General features: G+C 43.5%; 1 protein-coding gene across 8 annotated transcripts in view; it reads right to left on the bottom strand.

The window, feature by feature from the left end:
* MAP2K5 (mitogen-activated protein kinase kinase 5) overlaps window positions 1–13,824 on the bottom strand; it is a 125,623-nt gene that overhangs the window by 54,396 nt on the left and 57,403 nt on the right. For all 8 annotated transcript variants that reach the window (XR_008327616.1, XM_053366219.1, XM_053366220.1 and 5 more), the window contains exon 16: window positions 9,804–9,875. Coding sequence is in view for 7 of the 8 variants with exons in the window: in XM_053366219.1 (XP_053222194.1) it covers window positions 9,804–9,875 (72 nt within the window). In the remaining variant the exon portion in view is untranslated. The remainder of the gene's footprint in view (window positions 1–9,803; window positions 9,876–13,824) is intronic.

Below are 13,824 nucleotides of genomic sequence, written 5' to 3'. Positions count from 1 at the left end.
TATACTGAAGAGCACAGGATGGCTTTATTTAGTTGCATTCCATGTTTCTCAGCATAACTGCAAATTGAAAATAAGCACTTACGATACTGCTTGTGATCGAGCTAAAGAAGAACTTTATAGTCTGAAATGTTCTAAAATTTGTTCTTAATTACTTTGTGCACATTTTACACAATTAAATTTCCATCTCAAGATTTTGCATTTAGATTGTGCACTGCAGTTAAACCCTCAATTTAGAGGAAAGCAGCCGACAGTTTGGAACATTCAGACATTGGAAACTTTTTAAAAACAACAACAGACCAAACAAACCCAGACATAACAACTGGATTACCTGAAACTCACATGGTAAGATTTCATTTCCGAGACCAATTTGTAGATTTCTAGATTCAAGGTTTAAAATCGCCTTAACATTCCACTGACAAAGACCCTGATAAATATTAAATACTGCAAGAAGAAGCCCTATCGTTTTCCCTTCCTACCTATACCAATTCCACTGTCCTCTTATTGCTCAGTTTAAAAAAGAATCCAGGAGGATATAACCGCAATTTACTCATGTTAAAGTGCTTTGGAGGTTAAATTGGCAACAAAGAACAAGAGACGCAAACCACCTTGAAATAGGGTTTCAATTAAATGAGAAGGATTTAGTAACACAGGTCCAAAAGAAAAAAAAGGGGGGGAGAGTTACAAATTAATTTAATCTTCTGCCTATAGTTCGCAGCTGCACTCCAAAGTGTCTGGGGCTTAGAAACAAAGCAAGGCAAGGCCACTGAGCGGAGGAAGCTTCCATTTTTAATGTACAAGACCATTAGCTGATAACTTGTGGAATGTGCGACCCCTGCAGAGGGCCATGAGCCCGAGTAACAGAGACAGATGAAATGACACGTCTGTTGGAGGCTGCACCTAGGCTAGGGAGAAAGGCCACCAGACCAAGCAAGAAACATGCCCTCTGGGACCTCCAGACAAAAGAGATTAAACCCCAAGTTTAATTTACTTTCACTAAAGCCTTATAAATCAAAAAGAATCATCCAGTGCTGCTAAATTCTGCATACACCCACCCCCCAATTACTTTAGGTACGGATGCTCCATTTTTGAAAAGGCTGTTCCTGATGTAAAGCCTGGGATCTACCTGAGAAGAGAGACCTCCAGCTTCAAGTTTGGCTGGCAAGTTGAAATCAATGTATTTAATTCAAGTCCTGGAGAGGAATTCTTGGTGTCTGGAGGCTGAGGCTTTAGTGCTCTGCATAGCCCACTCCCCCAGTAGTTCTCCAGTTGTTTTGGACTCCAATTCCCATTAGCGCCAATCTCAATGGCCAAAGGTCAGCGATGATGAGATGTATAGTCCATAAACATCTGAAGAGCCACAGAACAACATAAGAAGAGCTCTTCTGGATTAGCTCAAAGGCCAATCTAAACCAGCTCCCTGTTCTTGCAGTGCTGCACTTCTCAGAGTCTTTTGTAGTGTCCATGTTTAGTTCTGCTTCTACTTCCCTCCCCTTTGTCTATCTGCCCCCGAGTCGTATTTGAGATTGTAAGCAACCTGGAGCAGAAAGCCATCCTCTAGCACTCTGTCTAGCGCCAGGCGCACTGACGGTGCTGTAGAAATAATAAATGATGTGGAAATGCAAAGAAATGGAATTGCAAGGAGCAAGGTCCTGCTGGCAAATCAGATACAGTCCTGCTCAGAGCCAGCCTGCCCGTGAGGCGGGCTGAGGCAGCTGTATCACCAAGTGGAACACCAAGAGGTGACACCCCTTCTGCCCCTGGCTGAGAAGCGGTGGCAGCAGTGGCTTCTGCCAAGATCTTGTGAGATCTCACCAGAACCTGCTGCTGTCATGGCCACTTTTTGCAGGCGCTGCCGCAAGACTCAGGTAAGGGAGGCTTTGGAGGTGCAGAGGTGATGAAACAGGACGTGCCACCCCAGTTCTGCTCCTTCCCAACTCTCCCAGCTTCTCTTATTAGGGGAGAGTGTGAGGGGAGATGGGGCTTGAGCTCCCAGCCTGCTGCAGTTTTGGCAGGATAGGACTGCCAAGAGCAGGGTGCTCGTCTCTTTGTACGCTGGTTTGCCTTAGGCACTTCTGTAACAAAAAAGGAGCTTGAGTAGCAATAAAGATGGCTAATTAGTTGAGTTTCAGAATCTGAGTTTTGTTTAGAGATGGATTTGTAGGAAGACCACATACATATTTCTTTCACTGCTCGTACACCTCTCTGTTCACATAATTGCGTTATTTATTTCCTCAGCACAAAGCCTGCCTACTGTCGCCGAGCAATGAATGCCGGAAAAGAAATGATGCATTGAGGTCTCAACCTGGGCAAACTTTACCTAAACTTACACTTTATTGCAGCTTAGTTCACAATCTTCCCCTAATATAGGGTTACCTCCCAGCGCAGCACGCGGATAAATCATTCTGGAATATTACTCTGGCTAAGTTTCACTGTGACTGGAGCATATGCGCTTCCAAGCCTCAGAAGCAGAGGCCCATAAAATACACTAATTACTAGAAGTTATGGTCACTGGGTGATTGATAGCACTCTGCAAGGCAACTTCTTCGTTCCCAGCTTTGCTGATGGGCCTCACCCGCCACGGAGGAGGCAATTATTAATTCATGACCCAGGCCTTGGGCAGTGGAACCTTTACTTCCAATTCTACCCCCACAAAAACCACCACAAATGCTGGACATCAGCTTTCGTTGTGACAATGGAGAAGTTGCTTTCAACAGACGACCTTTGTTTGGCAAATTCACAAGGGAAGAACTAGAATGGTCTGTCTCTTACACACACACACACACGCCACTGATTACAAAATTCAATTGGTCCATATGCATCAGCCTGTCTCCCAGTGTGCACATCTCCAAGACCAGTGTACATGGAACCAGTGGAAACTACAGTTCTATAGTCACCTGAATGTTTTAAAAGGGCTGGTTTTCAGCTGCCAAATCCTACATGACTTGACCTCTACATAGCTCAACAGCCTCCCCTCCACCTCTACAGAGTCTCCATGGTCAACCAAGAGCGCCCTCTTTAGCCTACCATCTGTGTGGCAAGCCTAGATAAAGGCAAACAGAGAAGCTAGCTCTGCAATATCCTTCCTCTTGAGATTCACGAGTAACCGAGCAATGTAAAACTTCTCATGACAACAGTTACAGAGCCATGCAAATCCCAAACAATTTTTATGTTTAAATGTAGAGAGTTTTATAATATTTTATGTTGGATTTGCTTATTTTTTAACCAGTCAACAAACAGAGCAAGAGTTTAACAAAAGGTAAGACAACACATTCAGTAAAATTTACACACTCAGTATACATGAACAAAACTTGCAAGTCTGCATCTGCCTAGCAAGGCGCAGAATTCACCCTTAAAATTTCCGTTAACTTCAATTACTACAGACAAAGAACACACAAGCTACATGTCTATCATGTCCACTTCTAATATCTAAAAGCTTTACTCATCTGCAACTGTCTCCGTCTCAATTTCTTTGAAACAGAGCTCCCCCCCCCCAATTCTTTATGCATACTTCAGAGAAGTCTAATTTCGCCACTAAGGATGAGAAAAACTACTTCCAGAAGTAGTTGCTCATTTCCTCTAAGATTTTCTTAAGAGGAGACCAAGGTTCACTGAAGATACCGTATTTTTCACTCTATAACACACACCCGACCATAACACGCACGTAGTTTTTAGAGGAGGAAAATCCGTAGGCATGCCACCCGTAGGCATTCCCTCCATAACACGCACAGACATTTCCCCTTACTTTCTAGGAGGAAAAAAGTGAGTGTTATGGTGCAAAAAATACGGTAATTTTTAATCAATAGTTTAATGTCATTTTATATGCCACCGTTTGCATTGTTATTGTAGCCCAGGGGTGGCCAACATGGTGCCCTCTAGATGTTCTGGACTATGACTCCCAACAGCCCCACTCAGCATGACAAATGATCAAAGAGGATGAGAGTTGTAGTCCAAAACACCTGGAGGGCACCATGCTGGCTACCCCTGCTGTGGGTAGTTCACCTCTACATAAATAAGAAGAAACTAGATTTCCAGGCTGGGGAGGCATGATCAATGGTGGTAAAAAGCAAAGCAAAGCAAAGAAGCAAACAACAATACCCAATAAAGACCAAAAAGTTAGCTTGTGTATCCAGAAATAGTCCAAAGGAACAACAGGGGGCCACCTGCATGAACTCAATAAGTAAAAGATATGCCCTTCAATAATTCAAAGTAATACAAAACAACTGACTGTAAAAGAGAAAGAAATGATGTTTTCTTTTCTTTGCCAGCTGTCAGATCAGCTCAGAGCGTCATATGGGGAAAGTACCAGCTCTACAAAACAACCTTCTCCACTGTTAGCAGCCTAAATAGAAAGGCAGAGTCCATTCTGCTTCCAGCAGAGCTTGTGTTCATTCTTACCTAACACATGCAAAATCTGGCATTAAAACAAAGTTCCCATTCAGAAGACACTATTTCTCTCTCAAGAAACAGGTTCTGGAGGTTGTAATATCACTTCTGGAGAAGATACCCTTTGAGTGCCTTTGCCTATCAAGGTGGTTTTGTGGACATGCACAGTATTAATTCAAAAATCGGACAGTCAGAACTGGAGTCAGCAGCAACTACATATGGATGAGAAAGGAGCTGGGGTCAGGGAGAGAAGGTCCTGGAAGGATAATAAAAGACTCAGAGGCTCTGGAGATCTGTTTGAGCAGCTCTGTGGGTTGGACGTAGACTAGTTTTTGGCAATCCAGTGCCCTCCAGATGTTTAAATCTACAACTCCCATCTGCTTCAGCAAGCACAGCTGTGTTGTCTGGGGCTGATTGGAGTTGTCGTCCAAAACATCCAGAGGGCACCAGGTCGGCAAAGGCTGATGTCTACTATGAGATTTCTCTTGAGGCACAAGGCACCAACAGCTTGTATTAGTAATATATATTTTTTAAGCTGTAGCTCAATTGTTTTGGTCTGCTTGTTACCATAATGGAGTGACTTGCAGCCACCAAATCACTATCTGGTTCCTTGGATAGTTGGTTATAAAATAGTGTTTGGTTAAAAAAAAAGAAGACTAAGGAAGGTTGGAAATGTGGCATGGAAAATAGTTAAAGCAATTTAAAACAAATCATACCGTAGGTACTGAAATGTGCCCAGATCCATCTAATGTGTTCAATTAACAACTACTTAAAATCTTCAAAGAAAGAATGGGGAAATAATGCCACTCTAAATGGGATTAGTTAATACTGACCTTCTATCTTGCAGAAGCAGACACAGAATTAAAAGGGGAGTGACAAGACAGCTTGAATTTCCAGCAGTGAACTGAAAGCAAACACTGGCCATGACTTTCTATGGAAACAGATAGGACCACATCTCTACAGTGCAAGCTCTCTTTGCTTGGCACTGGAAATCTAAAAGGCGGGCATAACCAGTGCTGGATTTATGTATAAGCTAAACAAGCTATAGTTTAGGGCCCATTCTCTTGGGGCCCCCCAAAAAATTTAAAGGAAAAAAACCTGGATGTCCATTTCCAAAATATAAGATAAAAAACAAATAAAATGGCTTTAGATACCTACTAGGTCCATAAATTACCATATAGCATATATTCAACACAAAAACCAGTGACAATTTGTTGTTGACAAAGGACAACTGGACATAAAAAGGGCCCCATTACCTTCAGTAGCTTAGGGCCTCATCAAACCTAAATCCGGCCCTGGGCATAATGAATCTAGCAGCAAGTGGGACCAGGGCCCTGCGACAAAGTTGCCTTAGACCGAATCAGACCAATTGGCCCATCTAGTTCAGTACTGCCTATACCAGTGTTTCCCAAACTTGGGTCTCCAGCTGTTTTTGGACTACAACTCCCATCACCCCTAGCTGGCAAGACCAGTGGTCAGGGATGATGGGAATTGTAGTCCAAAAACAACTGGAGACCCAAGTTTGGGACTGACCTACACTAATGGTCAGTGGCTCTCCAGGGTTTCAGGAAGGAGTATTTCCCAGTGTTACCTGGAAATTGAATATGGGACCTTCTGCATGCAAGACATGTGATCTACCACTGCAATACTGAGGGTTTAATTGTGTTAAGACATGGAGAGCCAGTGAGGGACACAAGGGCATTCCTAGATTATATTGCTATTGATAACAATGCTGAAGATAACTAATAATAATGATTTGTATAACACTTTTCCGTGTGAGTCCATCAGCTGTTTTGTCACCCTGCGCCTGCATGGTATGTACTAGAAAAATGCCACTTTCTGGTGACCAGACAGAAATGTCAACATTGGGAAGAAGCTCAAACAAAACACCCTTAACAATCGTTGCAAAAAGCTCTGGGGAGGTTTTACAACACAGAGGAGACAACAGTGGCCCCAGCACAATATTACAGGACTCATAACTAGGTCCCAAGAGATGCCTCACGCCTCGCTCGTTGCTGTCCAATTTATCTTTTTTAATAGTACCAGGAAAGGGGGAAAACCCACCAATCCTCATGCTTCAGTTTTCAAAGCAAGAACATTTCAAGAAAGGCCAGTCACTTCCACCAAAACATTTCCCATGGAGATAAAGCAGCCTTCCCCAAACTAACGTTAAAGGTATAAGAAAAGTCTAGCTGGAGCAGACTGGTGTCTGGCATTCTGTTCCTTCAGTGGCCACCCAGATGCCCCAGGGAGAACCTGAGTGCAAAAAAGCTCTCCCCACTTGTGCTCCCCAGCAACCGGCATTCAGATGGATGTTGCTTCTGATAGCAGAGACAGTACACAGCCATCGTGGCTAGTAATATTAGTAGGATTTATTGGGAAACAAATTGTGAAAGGCTTAATTTTCAACCTGTACTGGGCCAGGACTTGCATCTCCAAGGAATTAACACCCTCCAAACCAGAGGTCCCCCTACTGTGGGCTTGTCAGAGTGAACTGTAGCTTAAGGAGGCTTGATCATATGATGCTGCCTAATACCATGTCAAACAACTGGTCCATTCAGCGAAGTACCATTTACTCAGCCTGGCAGCAGCTTTCCAAAGGCTCTGACAATGTTTCTTCCCAGTCCTAGCAGTGCCAGCAACTGAACCTGGGACCTTTGACAAGCAAAGCACATGCTCTACCACTGAACTATAGCTTTCTCGTGTATCTACATCTGTAATGTAACACATTCTAAGCTTCCTTCTCTCTTCCACTGATTTTCTCAGATATTCCCTGGGTCAAAACCTGAATAAGGCCTATTTGCCGTTTACTGTTTACTATCCCCTCCCCTTCAAAATAAAGTAGATTTAAGATGCAATTGCGTCTTGCAACTTCTTTTCCTTCAAAATGGAAGCAACCCAATTACACACACTTTTTAAAAAGTGAGAATATAAACATGAAGGGTAGTTTAGGGTACACAATACTGGGCAAAATGGATAAATAGTCTGACTTGGTAGCAGGCAGATCCACACATTTTGCTCCAAGCTTAGAAGACTAAAATAAATTTCAGGTTGACAACAGAGTTCAAGCAGGCTCTGAAGCATTACTGCACTGCTGTCAGGCTGGGCTCTTTTCCCCTACACAATGATGCAAAGAGTAGCCTTTTTAGGGCCTGTTAGGAGTGAGCAGAATGAATTAGCTGCTCAGAAGAAATGGCCTCACATGTCTCAATTCTCTTTTTATTACCCTACCATATGACTAATGAATCTACAGTATAGAAGTAGTCTATTGCCATCCTTAAGAATATCAGCCATCCTCTATCTGGGGCCCTCCAGATGTTTTGGACTACAACTCCCATTAGCCTCAGGCAGCACAGCCATTGGGAGTTGTGGTCCAAACATTTGCAGGGCCCCAGGTGGGGGAAGGTTGGTATAGATTGTTGCCAAACTAGGACCAGCAGTTTTCCTGGTTACCCCAGAAACTTTCAATATTAGATCTCAGCCCTGACACACATAAAGCAATTGTTCAGAAGCGAGTGCACCTGCTTTCACAGAATGCCTCAATCTCATGACTCAATCCACTGGATGTATGTGGGATCAAGGACTCTGGCACATTTCTAAGCTCTGGCATCCCTTCTTTTTCTGAATAAAAGAAGTGCAGAGAAAACCTCTTTAGCTTTATTACCCAAGGGATCTAAGGAACACACTAGCTCAATGACACAAAGTCTGGCTCAAAAGGGATGTTTGGAAATTCCAACATAAACTCCAGCTGTCCTCTCCAAATGCTCCCTGGCCCACCCCAGTGTCAACAGACAGTGTGACTTTAATGGCAATGACCTTGCATGGCTTCCTGGAGCACCACCTTCACCTTTCTAAAGCCATATTCCCTCGCTCTCCTCATTTAACACATCACTCAAACCACTTCAATAAAACAACGATCATGTTGAGGAGAGGTCTCCGAGGAGCAGATGACACACCAATTAACAAAGCACACAGAGACAAATTGTTCCATGCTTCTGACTCAGGAGAGAAAAGCAAGCAGAAGGCAAAGAAGAGGAAAGGAAGTTTGTTCAAGAAGAGGCAATAAACAGACCCTCCCTGTGCAAAGAGATGGCACTACCCAGGCCCAGGGCTCTTTGCACAAGCTCTCTGGTGTTAAGTTTAACTATCCCCGCTATAGGACTCAAACATTTAGTTGTGGGGGGAGCAGATTACTTATCTGAAGTCATCATGCAGTGTTAGCAACAGGAAGCAGAAAGAGGCCCTCCCATTTTATCATAACAACTATGTGTGGTATGTCAAGATGAGAAATGAGCTTAACACATGGTATAGAGGTTCAGGTCAAGCCAAAGCCATAGGCCAGGTTTTGTAACATTCTGAATTATCCACATTATAATTGTGGTTGCAGCTAAGAGTAGATTACCACCCAGGTCATAAAGCATATTAATGATGGCCAGGATATATACAAATTTTACTCATCATGCCAAAAAAACTTCAGATGAATACTCCTAACTGCAACAGCAATACCTCAAAATGTTACAGATACCTGGCCGATGTCTTTGGCCTGACCAAGCTAGGCATGAGCTGAGCTCCCATTCCTTGCACCCTCCAGTTCTCTGGCACTGGAGTGGTCCATTTCACTTACCTGCGAAGCATGCCCAACCTAACATTTGGCAACCCAAGTTGCAGGCATGGAACAACAATAGAGGCAGAACTGAAATCGAAGTTCATTCTATGGGCTAGATTCAACTAAGATGTTGTACTGGTGCAATGGGGCTCCTCTTGCACTCCCTCAAAAAAACCACACCACTGCTTCCTGCACATAACAGTGCAGGGAGAGGATGGGGAAAACAGTTCTCTCTGGCAAGCAGAAAAGCTCGTGTTGATAGAACAATGGCTTTAGCACAACACTGAATCCCATCCATAGGCTATAAGATGATGTAGCCAGTATGGGGTCTTTCCAACCTCAAGATAAAAACCTCAAGAGAAACTTCTTTCTGAAGAACAAATCCTTTCTAAATAAAACAGAGACTAAACAATGGTTATTTAATACTATTCAACATGCAAAAGGATGCTCCAAAGTGCAGTCACTTTGTAATCTTAGTCCCAGTTCACAGGTTTACAAATCCCTCACAAAGAATAGCCCTATACTCCCATTAACTTCCCAAACGGTGTGTGAGCTGGGCTATCCATGCTGATGCCTGGTCCTCTAGTAGCCCCCATTCCACAGGATGCCTCTCCCTCAAAAGAAGGGAGGGAGGGAGGGATCGTCTGTGGCTTGGGCATCAACATGGATTACTTGGCTCACACGTTATTTCCCCCATGCAAAAATTTCATATGCAGGATCTCTTTAAAAACACCTAAACCTGCATGAATCAGGAATCAAAACCCAACTGTGTTCTTTTTATATAGTTGAAAAACAAACATATAAAGGCACCTACCTCCATGAAGGAAATCCCTAGGCTCCAAACATCAGAATGAATCCCATACTGCTCTCCTGAAATGCGTTCTGGCTGTTAAAAGCAAATGGCGAGAGATAACTGAACCTAATGAAATGTCCAGAAATAAAAACACAATCTTAATTAGAGAAGGAAAATGAAAACTCAGATGCTAAAATTTTGATAAAAATGTTTGAAAGCATGTACTCTGCTGAATTTATTTCAACAGCAAAAGCAGACTTTTAAGGACTCTCCTAATTGGGACCCATAAGATAAGCTCTCATGTAGGTTATGTTGGCAGGAGAGGGAACAACAATCCTAGCTGCACGATCAGAGTATGAGTGGCAACTTTAGAGGGCAATTGTATCACAAGGATACAATGAGACATGGAAGGGATTTAAGAGGTGAAACTGGAAATGTTTGGGCAAGCAGCACAACTGGCAGAGAGTGGAATGGTGAGAAGCCAAAAGTTGCTTGGGGTTTGAGGGATAGCACTCTTTTTCAGAACGGAGCTGAGAAGGAAGCAAGCATGAAACATGTGGCCAGCTTGACTGGGGTGGGTTGTCAGAGCAGCAAAGTGTTGGTGGGGCATTTAGAATTGGAAACCAGGAGCCAATGGGTTGGCAGGGAGTACACCACGCAACCCGATTACTGCCCCAAAGGCAGTATGCCAGCCTCAGTTGTATGTAGCTTTGCCAAGCATGGCCAAACTGCACTGTGCACTCTTGTGACATACAATACTGGATGGAGTTACAGTATCATGTGTAGCCTCACCTATTCAGGGCTAGTATTCCTTGTGTTTCTGACTGCTCTTATACAGCACCAGGACCACCATTCTCTCATTGCAACTGAGCAACCAAAATGCCACCGGGGAGGCCGACCTTTCCAACTGCAGTACCCCTAAAAATGCTACCGCAGGGCAACTTCCTGGGAGCGCCCTAAGAGCAGCCCCCACTATATGGACCCTTCAATAATACTTATTTCTATTTCTATCCCAGAGTCTCTGTTAAGTTAGAATAAATGTACCCTTATAGACAACAAAGCAATCAAAATAAAATTAGATGCCGTAAACTACTCAGGACATCACTTTCCCAACAATGCTCACATATGCATCTCTATTTTCATGTCGTCTGTCTTATGCAAGTTACTAGCATATCTGTATGAATGTGTGAAGCAAGCAAGGAGGGTGTCCACAGAAAACCAGCTCTTGTTTAACTGTTCCCAAGCTAATGTACATTGCAACCTGCAAATAAAAGAGGTTCAGCTCACACCAATTAGCGGCAAGTTTAATACCGCTCGAGACAGCAAGGAACGCAAAATAGCCAGCCAGCTCTTTTACTCAAAAGCTGTGCTCTAAGTATTGCCAAGGTCAAGTACAGTGTGAAATGCAACAATAAAAAGACTCGACAAGACTCTCTTTCCCACTGTGCTGTTAATGCACCTGTCTAGTTCAGGCACCTTGCACAACTCCTTTCCCCCTCCACTCTATAATAACCCAGACGCCTTTAGAGAAAACAAACGCACCCAAATTAGTGCCAGTCGAACGTGCTCAAGGATGCTTCCTCTCAGCTGCTAATCCCAGGTCAGGAGCTTTTAGCGCCAAGTAAACGTTAAGTAAAAAACACAGACACAATGGCCTAAATGGTCTTTAAGACTCAGCCTTCTAGACAGTACAGAGAGCAGAATCCTCCCAGAAGCAAAGCACATGTAGAGAACAGACCATAGCACTTCTGAGCTGAGTCCCTATGAACAAAGGCAAAGCAGTAGCGGTGTTCTGGAAAGGCGAGCCTTTCCTGTCCTGAGCTTATCATGGACTGTAGGGCTTGAACTGGGGGGTCTGGGAGGTCAGACTCTACATCCCTCCACTGTCAGAGGTAGTATGCCTCTAAATACCTGCTACTGGGAACCACAAGTGGGGAGAGTGCTGCTGCACTCTCAGGTCCTGCTGGTTTCCCATTGCAGCATCTGGTTGGCCAATCTGAGAACAGGATGCTGGACTAGAGGCCTGCTTCAGCCTGATCCAATAGGGATATTCTTATGGTTTTATGAAAAGCTAGTCAGGGGAGGGAACTACAGGCAGTTAATCCTGGAGAGCCAATTCCAGCTTCTGCCCTCCAGAGAGCTCCCAGGTCTGCTTCTCTCCCCTCAGTTTGTACAACCTGCCACTGAGGGAAGCCACCAGCCTCTCCAAACAGGCAATAATGTCCCCTCTGTCATGTACAGAGGCAACCTTGGTAGGGCTCATGTTAAGCCAGTTCTGGTAACAAACATTTCAGAAGTCCATAAATTACTCTCGAAAAGCACTTCACTTTCTCCTTTCTAATCTTCTTCTCAGAGTGGTTTCAGAAACTTGACAGCTATGTCAGCTGAAATGCCATCAAATCTGCGCAAGTACATGTGTGTGCTGCAATTTTATAGGAGCAGCAAAAGGGGGAAGAGCGCAGAATGTAATAGCGCTGCAGAATTTCACTTCCTAAAAACCTCCGTTAAAAACAGTCAAGTTCCTAGCTTTTATGGCTGCAAACACTTGCTAAGCAATGTCAGTTTGGAAAGAGCACAATATTTCAGTGGTCTGCCTATCCCTTGCTCTTCTCTGTAACTTAGAAGTAGTAGAAGAAATTATGCAAAATAATTTAAAAAATCACAGAATAAATTATGCAAATAGGCTCAATTTGCCTCATTCATACAGGGCATAGCTTTCCTTAGCACACAATTTGAATAGCCTGGACACAGAATTATATAGAATAAAGCAGTACCCACAGGTTTTTGGATTCTCTCTGCCACTTAACTTTGGAGGATTTTTTATTGTTATTACTCGCAAGCTGAATTACTGGCACGTTTTCCTCCATACCTTGATTGAAATTTGGTTCCCACTAGGGAACAAACAGAATGGCTCTGTGGGCAGATCAAACTGTCAGGTTGCCATCCCTGCTTCAGATCTGAAGCTGTTAGGGTAGGGATTTGTCTGCCTTTAACCTTTTTTCACAGTATAATTTTAAGCAACAATCATTCTATTAAGAAGAAGATTGATTCCAGGTAGGAACTTGTATTGCAGTACCCATACAGCCATGTTGCTTAGGCACCAGCTTGCAAATTTGTTACAGTGAGCTGCCAGCACCACAGCTGAAAGGCCAGAGGGAGGGCAGAAGCATCCTTGACATCTTGAGGCAATGTTTCTGAGCTGCTTCCACGCCAGGTGACAGAGGGCCAGCCATGAGACACCTGATCCACCACTAAATGTGCCCCTCTGAACACCTCCTCGAGCAGAGAGCTTGGAGCAGTGGGTGGGGTAGGACAATTTCCTTCATTAATGAAGGTGCAGAAACTTTACTAACAAGAAAAAGCTGCCACTCAACTCTTTGGAAAAGTGTGTGTGTGTTTATCCAAGGTAAGCTACTCCTGGTATAAATTTCACAAAGTTAAGGTTAGACATATGCGGGGACTGTTGCATCTGTTTTGTGTTAAAAGCTCTTCTTAGTTTGAGACCAAGTCAATTGGCTTCCGTTGTTTGCATTCTGCTCAGCCCTATGTCAGCCCTCCAAACAACAAAGGCGCTGCAAGGAGCCCACAAAACAGTTACATCTGTCCATCTCATCTCCTGTGCACCAGATGGAACAGGATACAGTTCTGTCCCTCTCTTCGTTCCTAGTGTTATATGCATCCCCCCTTTCTTTCAAGATTACACCAAAAAAAATAATCTGATGACTGGAAACAAATTCATTCAAGCAGCAAAGCAGTCCTAACAGAAGAACTGACAAAACATCTTACAGCTTTAATCCTCACTTTTTTCAATTAACAGATGGATGCATCACAGTCATCCGTAAACAATAAGAAAAGAAGTAATTTCTTTAATGCACACCTGGGAAATAGATGTGTAATCGAGGTTTGTACATTAAAAGGAATAATACAATTTAATTATTACAGCTATTTAAAGTCATCCAGAAGAAAAGCTGGAGTTGGGTAGAATAATTTGTTTGAAGTCCTCCCACTGCTTAAATCAGAGTTTTCGAGCTTTTGAGGAGAT

Source organism: Podarcis raffonei, chromosome 14, assembly GCF_027172205.1.
Source record: "Podarcis raffonei isolate rPodRaf1 chromosome 14, rPodRaf1.pri, whole genome shotgun sequence".
Taxonomy (NCBI): domain Eukaryota; kingdom Metazoa; phylum Chordata; class Lepidosauria; order Squamata; family Lacertidae; genus Podarcis; species Podarcis raffonei.
Note: the sequence above shows the minus strand (reverse complement) of the source record. Positions and strands in the feature narration are given on the sequence as shown.